This window comes from Alexandromys fortis, unplaced genomic scaffold, assembly GCF_014885135.2.
Source record: "Alexandromys fortis isolate MF-2015 unplaced genomic scaffold, M_Fortis_MF-2015_v1.1 scaffold_388, whole genome shotgun sequence".
In the NCBI taxonomy this organism is placed as follows: Eukaryota; Metazoa; Chordata; class Mammalia; order Rodentia; family Cricetidae; genus Alexandromys; species Alexandromys fortis.
Genome location: NW_026068302.1, coordinates 142,564 through 152,929, shown reverse-complemented (window position 1 = coordinate 152,929; position 10,366 = coordinate 142,564). Strand labels below are relative to the sequence as shown.

At 42.1% G+C, this 10,366-nt stretch overlaps 1 protein-coding gene across 4 annotated transcripts in view; it reads left to right on the top strand.

The window, feature by feature from the left end:
- The window catches only part of Styk1 (serine/threonine/tyrosine kinase 1), a 42,725-nt gene that overhangs the window by 21,002 nt on the left and 11,357 nt on the right, over positions 1-10,366 (top strand). For all 4 annotated transcript variants that reach the window (XM_050132649.1, XM_050132650.1, XM_050132651.1 and 1 more), the window contains 3 exons: positions 7,699-7,862; positions 8,146-8,280; positions 9,544-9,810. In XM_050132649.1, coding sequence (XP_049988606.1) covers positions 7,799-7,862; positions 8,146-8,280; positions 9,544-9,810 — 466 coding nt within the window. In that variant the 5' untranslated portion in view covers positions 7,699-7,798. The remainder of the gene's footprint in view (positions 1-7,698; positions 7,863-8,145; positions 8,281-9,543; positions 9,811-10,366) is intronic.

Sequence of the window (10,366 nt, the reverse complement as noted above, 5' to 3'; positions counted from 1 at the left end):
GTAGTACTTGTCTCTGTAGTTCCTGTTCATTTACCCAGATTTTCCATCTCCAACCTTCCCTCGGTTTGTGTTTTCTTCATTACTTCCATTTCATTCTTCAGGTCTTGAACCTCTTCCCTTACTTGTTTGATTGCTTTTTCTTGTTTCTCTTGGTTTTCTTGGGTATCTTTGAGCGATTTATTCATTTCCTCTACCTTTTTGTTTGTAATCTCTAATTGGTTATGACAGTTTTTCACCTCCTGTTTAAGGTCTTCTATTATATTCATATAATTTACTTTTGAGTCACTTTCTTCTAATTCTTCTGGAGTAGGGTGTACAATTCTTCTTATTTCGGGATCCCTGGATTCTGGTGAAGTCATGTTGTCTTTCAGGTTGTTGGAGGAATTCTTGCATTGGCGCCTTCCCATCTCTTCCTTCAAATGGAGCCAGGAGAGGCCTGGTGTCTTGGTCCAGTCTTTGCTTGTTTACAGAATCTTTACTGGGCCACTGAACTGAGAAAAAGGCAGCTTAGTGGACTTCCTGATTGTTGGCTCTGCCTGAGAGGCTGAGAGAGAGAGAGGAGGCAGGGAGGAAAGAAAGAGGAGAGGAGAGGGAGGGTGTGATGTATGACTGAGAGGGAGGGTGTGGTGTATGCCCTCTGTGTGCACAGGCATGGTCCTCAGGTTTCTCTTCTTAACCTTTGCTTGAACCTTTCTGTCTATCAGAGACAGAGAACAGATGAGTGGCCAGAAATAAAAAGTTCTCTTTGCTTATGAAGGAAAATGTAAGGAGGTGTGTGTGTGTGTGTGTGTGTGTGTGTGTGTGTGTGTGTGTGTGTGTGTTTTGAGACAAGGACTCAGTATGTAGCCCTGGCTGTTCTGGAACTCACTATATAGAACAAGCTGGCCTGGTCTCAAACTCACACAAATCCACTTGCTTCTGCCTCCTGAGTTCTGGGAACACAAGTGAACACCATCACAACCACCTGTGAGGAGATTTTTAAAGATCTAGAAGTACCTGCTTGGTAGGCAAAGGCCAGGAGGAAGAATCAAACAGGGAGGCTAAGCTTTGACAGGACAATGTAATGAAGTACAATGTGTGAGGAAAGCCTTGAGCGGGAGGCTTCAGCAGCCACTGTAGGTCATCAGGTGTGCTGGTCTAATGGGGAAAAGAAGCCACAGCAGTGGGAGTGGACATGTCTGTTTGGGGTGGGCAGCGGTTGTGTGCTGTTCTCTCTTCCTTCTTTGGAGAGCTCTTTTGTAAATGTAGAAAGCTGAGGAAACTGTTAGCTAGCAAGTGAGAAAACATCTCAGGTACATTATTTCTGATCGTTTAAGGGTTCAGAGCAGTAGATGTTAGTTCATGGAAATGTGGATGAAAACAAGAGAGAATGAAAATCTGGCAAGACACAGTTGCTTTGAATGTATAAAATGCCTTGTAGGAGAGCAGATGTGTGGATCATTGTCGCTCTTTGTGAGCTCTGGTGCTGTTGGTGATGCCTGTGTGTTGTCACTCTCTGAGCTCTGATGGCTGTTGATGATGTCTGTGAATTGTCACTCTTTGTGTGAGCTCTGACAGTCTGTGAGCTTATCTAGATTCTTGCAGATAATCTGCCTGAAAAGCTGGTTCCTGTTTTCCAAGGTCAACTGTCTACAGGCAGCAGATTTCGATCCAAGCCTCCTCTCCTCTGCTTTGCATTGCAGGTCTTCAAGCACTGGAAAAGTTACTAGCATGCTTTGTATGAAAACATTTCTACTCAAACAGGCTTTTTGTTGGGTTCCCAAATTCATTTTAGGTCACGGTTCTCTGAGAAAGTGGAACGGGGAGAATGTTAGAATAATTCTAATCTTGATTCTAGAGAAGAGCAGGGCCAGGTGCCCCTCACCTACCTATGTCATCGTGCTAGCTGATATCAGAGAGAAGGCTGGGGTCTACATTAGCCTACCTCTGTAGGTCACCTCTGCTGTCTTTTCTGCTATGGAGTCTCACAGGTTTGTTTCACAGGTTTGTCTCTGGAGAAAGGTGGAGCCTGAGTATGTGAGAAGTGTCTAAGGATCCCAAGCCTTTGTTCTTTCCCTTTGGATAATGGAAATCACCTTTTTAGCTATCAGAAATACTAAAAGACTGCCATTCCTAAAAACTGAATCTTCACATTCAAAAAGAAGATGATAGAAGTAGAATTGAAGGTGTGTATATACGTACACACACACACACACACATACACATATATATAGGCACATGTACACACAGTCGTTTAAAGAACATTGGGTATATAAATAAGAGAGCTGGACCTAGATATGAAACCATGTTCTGCCATTTATTTACATGGCTAAATGAGACGTCATCATTTATATGCTAATGCTTCAGTTTCTGCCTTTCTGATTGGGCATGGAACAGCCTAACATAATGACTGGCATGCTGAATTTGCTGGGTATGTAAGATCTGAAATCAGGAAAGATAGCTTGTTTTTCAGGATGTTGGACATAAGTTATACTGAATTCTTCCGGATCTGAGTGGTTTTCACTCTTACTGCTAACTGGATGTGTTCTCTCTAGCAAGTGAGATTTCTTGTTGTATAGTTTGGGAGGGGAAGGAGAGAAGGGCAGTCAATCATTTAGGAACAAAAGTAGACCCTCTCAGCCTGGGTTTCCTCCTCCATAAAATATTCCCTCATCTAAAGTCTTCTGTCTCATAGCCCATAACTGTTAATAGCTTCCTTGACCCTTGAATTTACCCGGGAGGTGGGTCACTTGGATCTCTGAAGACCACCTTGCTGGTAGATCCACAACAGCTGTTATACAGATGCTGAGAATAGGACTGGAGCTTCAGACAGACAGACTCATACCTCAGTGGAGCAGGGTCAGATGTCGTTCCAGAGAAGTTTCCGCAGCATACAGAGAGAGGTTTTGCTCCAGCAGGACGAGATGGTTTTCTAAGCCCTGTATACTGTTGGGACTAATGAGTCCTGGCCTTTAGCTGGATGTTGGGATTAATGAGTCCTGGCCTTCAGCTGCACTTTCCTCCTAGAACCTTCTAATTAAAGTTACTAGAAGCTGTGTCTAGCTTAGAAGATCGGAGGATGGGATTTTCACCTGTTGGCCATTGACTGCAGTGTATTTAAACCTACATGGTGCTAATAAAGAGGGGCTTTGGTATCAGTGTTAAAAGGTCTGTGTGTCGGTCTGTCTCTGCATCTGTGTTCTCAACCTCCAGCTCCTTGCCCGAAGCTCCCGAACTGGGGTCTAGCACATAGAGCGCAGACCGGGGCTGCGGTGCCGGCAGTACACGACTGCGCTTTGGTGGAGAAAGTTCCTTTTGGAAATTTGTGGGCAGATTGGAGATTGTGTCTGTGGGGGCGGGGGAAAGTGATATTGTGGTAACTAAACTGAAAAGTCAGGATCAAGGGTTGTTGTGTTATTGTTGCAAACAGGCCTGCCTCTGATGCATTGAAACAGGCGCAGAAACGCCTCTGTGACTGTGTTGTGAATCCATGTAGAAGTCTGAGAGTTAGTATTGAGATTTAAATTCTAATTACCACTAACTTCTATAGTCTCCAGAATATTGTCTTGCAGCTAATTAGGGCCTCCACTCACCTTTCCTTCTCATTTTCTTTATATTGTGTCTCCGTTGTCACTGTATGTTGGATTCTCAATTCAAGTGGGGGGATTAAACATTTGTAGAAAAATCAACACACTGAAGTAAGTAGCTGAGAGGAGAAAAATTAAGGAATAACAACCCACTGGTGAGGCAATTCTTGTTTCAGGTAGAAGTCTGTCTGGAGAATTTTGGCAGGTACGGACACATGCAAACTGTAGGCAAGCTATATACAAACATAGTTTGCAACTGTCAAATGAGGAGCAGAATAAAGAATTGCACAGCTGCAAGAGTTCCAACGCATGTGTTTTGTTATCTGTGGTAGCTGACTAGTATTTTACATTCTTAACTATTTTGCAGTCCATATAAGAAACGTAGCCATGCTACAAATTTTTTTAACTAGATAAGAAAATTCTCTAAATATTAATATAGTGTTGTTAGAAATATGTATTATATTTTATATTTTATAAGTATATTATTATATTTTATAAGTATAAATGTTTGCTATAGGATTCTTCTAGAAAAGGCAGATTAAGCTTTGAGAAGAACCATCCCAGAGGATCGGACATCAAAGCATGCCCTTTCTCAGTGTGATACAGACCAATAGACAAAACCATTTGCTAATCACTTACGAATTTCAGGCAGAAAGTGTTATAGCAAATTCTCTTGCCATGACAAGCAAGTGTATCTTCTGATATATAAACTTGGAGGGAGATAGGGTTCTGTGTGTCAAGGTTTCTTTGTAATTATGGCTATCTGGGTATGCCTAGTAAGTATGCCTGGTATGCAATTTTTTAAAAATTATGGATTTTTTGTTTTGTGCCACATGCCTTTTGGCAAACTGTAACCATTGGAAGTTATTGTACAATTATCTTTCTTTTTCAACATTTTTTTTACTGTGTGTGTATGTATGTTTCTGTGTGCATGGATATGGATACACACATGAACATTTGCCATGGTGCCTGTGTGGAAGTCAGGGACCAAATTTTGGGAGTTCTCACGTCCACCATGTGGGTCCTAGGAATTGAACTTAGATTGTCAGGCTAGCACAGCAAATACCTTTACTCACAAGTGTTCCCCCAGCCTGTATGAATATCTTAGAAATAGTTTCACAGAATGAACTTGCCCTCTCGCTTTAGTGCCAGTTTCATTGCCTTGCTCGGTATGAATAATCCCAGTTTCCTTAAACTTCCAGAGACAAAGGAGAAGCCAGGTTGAGAACTTGGCTTAGGAAGTCTAAGTGAAGGTCATATAGTATCTTAAAGTGGACATTCTGTACGGCCAGGTAGCAGAAGAAGGGTAGTGGGTTTGGGTCACTGAGAGAAGGTGTGTTTGGCCATAGCCAGTTCAGCACGGGGTCTGTGCACAACAACTTCAGGTTACTTCCTTATGTGCTACTGGGCGTGTAGTTTGGCTTTTGGGCAGAGCTCACAGTCCGAGCTGAATGACTTTTTTTTTTTTCCATTTGTACTGTGTAGAGAGATTGTGTTCCTAGCACCTACTCCCCAGAGAGCCAAACTCGTTCAACTGGCTGCTCCCTGAACAAAAATAATTACTTACATCTGATAAGGTCCTGAAAGGGAAGCAAGAGGAAAGTTAAACAAGAATGCTTATGGCCTTGAGACCTTTTCAGACAGGCTCTGAGCAACCAGCTCAGCTCAGGGTTGGTTTTTTAGGACCTTTTCCTTTGCCCTCCCTGCTGTACTCCCTTGATCCTGGCCTGTGGTCTTGGAGGAGTGGAAGCTTTCTGAACTATTTTCTTTTTGCTTGTTTGGTTCACCACCTCCATGAGGTAGTCTTTACTGTCTTAATTGTTCACTGGCTTAATAGATTCCTTGCTGTGTACAAACTCAGAAAGAAATTTTCTTTTTCTCTTTCCCCCTTCCTCTTTCTGACTCTCTTTATTTGTATGTGTGGGCTTTTAATTTTTATTTTTTGAGACCGGGTCTCTTTATGCACTCCTGACTGTCCTCAAACTCATTATGTAGACCAGGGTGGTCTCAAACTCAAGAGATCCTCCTGCCCTTGGCTCCCTAGTGCTGGAATTCCTGGTCAATTTCTCTTCCGTGTATGCCACTTTTCACCACCTTCCCACCCCACTTAGCAGGTCACACACCTGTCTCCTTTCTGAGTTGTTAATTGTGATTCACAACTTGTACTCATAGAACAGTGAAAAGTGAAAAGGCATGAGGCTGGAGCTTTTGAGATGTCTTTGCTTAAGTTTTTGGGGCAGAGATTCTGGCCTTCAACAAGTAATTCTTTGATCATTAGCATCAATACTAAAACTCAGTGTGTAACTAACTATAGGAGATCTGGGATGGGTAACAGACATTTTAGCATCACACCATGTCAGCTGTACTTCTGGTTTTGTTTTTATCAAATCTCTACAAAATGAGACTGCCCGAGATTACTTAGCAGGAAAACCAGTGTGTTCTGTTTCAGACTAGTCAGAATTAAAGCAGTAGTCTGCACCGACTCCAGAGCTACCACATCTCTGAGCAAGGGTACAGGCAAGATTGCCAGATACATAGAAGAGTGGGAACTATCACTTCTCTTCAGAATGAAACAGGTCTGGAGATGTCACTTAAAAGATGTGTGGGTGATATGAAATTGTTGAAGGTGGTTAGACAAAGACCCACTCAGTCATAGCTGCTGAGTCTGCGAGCACTAGACTTGGTCCACACAGTCAGATGCTCCCGACAGTCAGCTATGGAAGGAGAAGGGGCTCCTTGGGCCCTACCACTCACTACCGATTTATTGTCAGCAAATAGATTTAGCAGAGTGGGAAGCATAGCAGTTAGTCATGTATGTACCCACTGGTGACTCAGGGTCAGACAGATAGCCCTGGTTAAACCCCACGAGGAACAACAACAACAATAACAACAACGACAACAACAAAACAATAAACTAGTGAATGAAGGACCAAGATTCATAAGGAAGATAAGGTGCTGGAAGGGGCAGTAGGAAAATAAGGTTTGTGTGTATGCATGCATGGGTGTGTGTGTGTGTGTGTGTGTTGTATTGTGAGAGAGAACAGAATGTTTTATATACTTATATGAAACTTTTAAAGGACAAACTATATTAATAATAAAAAGAATGTCCTACAAGAAACAAGTAACTAATTTATTGGAAAATTGGTAACTGGAGTGGGGAATATTTTCATGCTATATCATTTTATGTTATGATTGTATCTTTGTGTGTGAGTACTCACAGGCCTCCACATTAGTGTGGAAGACATCCTCTCGCATCAGGCTTTGCCTTCTAGGTTCTGCTTGTTATTTTTCCTGCAGTGTGTACCAGGTTAGCTGGCCTGCAAGCCTTAGGGACTCTCCTTTTTCTGCCTCTCATCAAGGAATGCTGGGATTTCAGATGCATGAGTTCCAGGGATCCAAACTCAGGTCCGCAGGCACTCACAGTTAGCACTTTTCATTCTGAGTCAACTCCTCAGCTCATATTTGGAACATATTTATGTTTTTTCTTTCTTAAAGGATCAAGAAAAAATAAAGGTGGCTCTTTCTATAGTGACAATTTATGTAGTCTATGACCTACCTGGTTAGAATGTGGCTTTGTTTGACTGTATCTGGTGGGTGTAGAGGAGGTCCACACAAACTTTGAGAGATGAGGAATGAAATAGTTTTCATTGATAAACACTGTCTGCTTACTTGTTCTGAAGGTGCAGCTGTCTCAAAAGAGGCAAGCAAAAACATGAATCTCTTTGACATTTGTCAAATAGTCATTCATTGTCTGGGTAAAGGTAGAGTGATATGTGTAAAAAATGTGACATGCAGCTGAAAGGAATTTAGCATGTAGTGGGGCTGTAGTGGGGGTATATATTCTACCAATGGTCAGGATGATGCTATGGCTCCCTATTTCAGCATGAAGTCACAGAACTCTAGGATGCCTTTAAAATAATTTCAGTAACAATGAAATGAAGAAATCAAGGCCAGAATTCTGTATAAGAGAAAAAGGAAAATTCTTCCAGAGAAAAAGAATTTACTTTCAGCCTGAATTCCAAACAAAAGAGCAGAAAGAAGTAGATGGCTCAGAGAGGGCACTGTGTGCTTACTAACTAAAGGTTCATAGGTGTACTTAAAATTTATACATGTGCTCTGTTTTTTTTTATAGAATAACAATACAGCCCTTGAGTACAGTCCTTGGGTACATCATTGTCACTGCGCCCTGTGCACACTCTGTGGGTCTAGCATAGGAGGCTGGCCCCGTGGTGATGGGAGAGAAAGGTCGCCTAAACCGGGTGCTGTTGGAGTGCAGCCTCAGTGATAAGCTGTGTGGTAAGAGCAAAGACCACAACTGCCTGTGTGATCTGATGCTAAAACTATATAGACTGAGTTCTCGATGGTTCTAGAGAAGGACTGCTTTCTAGCAGATACCATTTTTGTGGTGGGGGATACATGCCAATCAGTTCAGGACAGAAGAAATGACCCTCATTGGTCTAAGATGCAGGGTTCCCTCCAAGGGCAATGAAGGAATGAGGGGATACAGGCGCATTGAGACACGGTGGGTAGGGGGAACTTGCAGGCCTCTTACTTCTCTTTCTGTTTATGGCTTACATAGTTGTCCAGGAGCATCAGTATGAAGTAATCATCGTTCCAGCTCTCCTGGTTGGCGGCTTCCTCATCCTTCTTGCAATCATCCTGTGGCTTTTTATTAGAGGACAGAGATCCCAATGGCAGCACCCTGGAACACGGGGTAAGACTCAAGCCATGGAGCTAGGCATAGGCTCAGGGAAGATTGATTTTAAGAAAGTCATAGGCCAAGGTTTTCATAGGTCTAAGCCACAGCAAGATGTTATGAATTACAAACCCAAGCCACTCACATATTGCATTCCCAAAGGTTTTTCTCTATAACTGCTTCTCACTTTTTAATGGTCTAGTTCCTCCTTGAAAACACAAAATAATTCATGAATGCCTTGCTTGGTATCTCAATTCATATGGCTTAGGAATCTCCAATAGCTTGTTGTATTTCAGAGAATGGAAAATAACAAGATTCTTCCCATGACCTTATATGACCTGGACTCTCTGCCTCTCCCATATCTCTCCAGAGAGTCATCCCACTTGTCTTCCATCTGTACTGCCTTCCTTGCTGCCCCTTAAATACTCACATACATTTTTCTCTTGGTGACTTAATACATCTTGTTCCTTCTACTGTAGTGTCATCATGGTTTGCTCTGTAATTACTTGTAGGCCTTTATTAGACATTACCAAATATGAAAGGCCCTTTTTGACTTCTGTAGATAAAATCATATTTCCTTTTGTTATTTTCCCTGATAACATGCTGCCTCAAACATTCTTATTGTTGTATGTCCTATGATTAGAAACTAATCTTAGGTGGTTATGAACTATGCCTAACCTCAATTCACAGACAGTATATGGTATATGGCCATTCTTCCTGATAACAAATGATTAGAAATTTAAGAAGGAAACTTTCCTAGTCAACTGGAAAGGTAGTTATGGATGGGAGATAGTCTCAGAAGACTTTTCAACTGAGAATCATGGAAATATAGAATAATTTCACGTTTGAGGGCAACCTGAAAAAAAAAAAAACAGAAAAGCTACAGCTGATGGCTGAGTATCTCTCTATAAGTCTCCTTCAGTTCTGGAAATCATGTGACTGACTTAAGGCAGTGGCTACCATCTTTTGGTACCTGTGCTATGGATTCCTTTTCAGAACTGTCCTGCTTCTGCACTACATTCATGCGAACACTGAAGATAATCCCAAGATGATAAAAAAGAAACCTGACCAGTTTCCAGGGCTTCATCATTAGTTTTTCTACACATAATGGAATTATTGTTACTGTTGTAGAAGCTTAGTGTTGGTATTCATTCATGGAGAAGCATCAGAAGATGTCCCTGTGTTATTCATTGAGAAATCTGACTGACCAATTTGTTAAGTCTGATTTTCTGGTGTCCCCAGGGCAGGGAACAGGTTTTGAACTTTGTCTCTTTGTTCTAGGTACTGCCTCTGCACCTGCATCTAGGGACCTAAGCCAGGAGGTGGCAGGACAAGGAGAAAAAGTGCTTCTGCCTCTTAAGGAGACCTCTGTGGAGAGCTTTCTACGAGCAGCCACACCGCCCCTGGCTAAGCTGCAGATACCCAGAGAACAGCTCTCAGACGTTATGGAGAAGATCCACAGTGGCAGCTGTGGGACCCTCTATCACGCCATGATGACCACCAGGGACAACCCTACGCCAAAGAGTGTTGTCCTCAAGGTTTTAGTAGGTAAACTATGAAGATTCCCTTCTCTTTCTATGGTGAACCTGTACCTGTAAATATTAACAGCAACTGCAAACTTTAAGATATGTGTCAGAAGATATGCTTATTGTGTATAAGGGAAACTGGTTGCAGAGTTGTTCTTCCTGGGTCTTTAGATTTCTGCCTTACCCTTGCCTATGGAAGTCTGTAAAGAAGACATTTCCATAGTAGATGCTACTTGGCCTAGGGTTATGGGATTTTTTTAAATTTTTTTTTCTGTTTGATACATTTTCTTTTAAATTAATTAATATATTATTAGCATGTTTCTCTGTGTGTGCACATGTGTGCATGGCATGTATGTGTGAGTACAGGTGTGTGCCACACAAGTGTGAGGTCAGAGGTTAACTTTCAGTTGTTGCTTCTCCCTTTCCATTGTGGATTCCAGTGACTGAAAAATCATCAGGCTTCCATGTCACCAGTCACCGACTTTCACCATCTTTTTGGTCCTTATATCCTTCCTTGATATTGTGTATCATTCCCTCCTCTCCTCTCTCTCTCTCTCTCTCTCTCTCTCTCTCTCTCT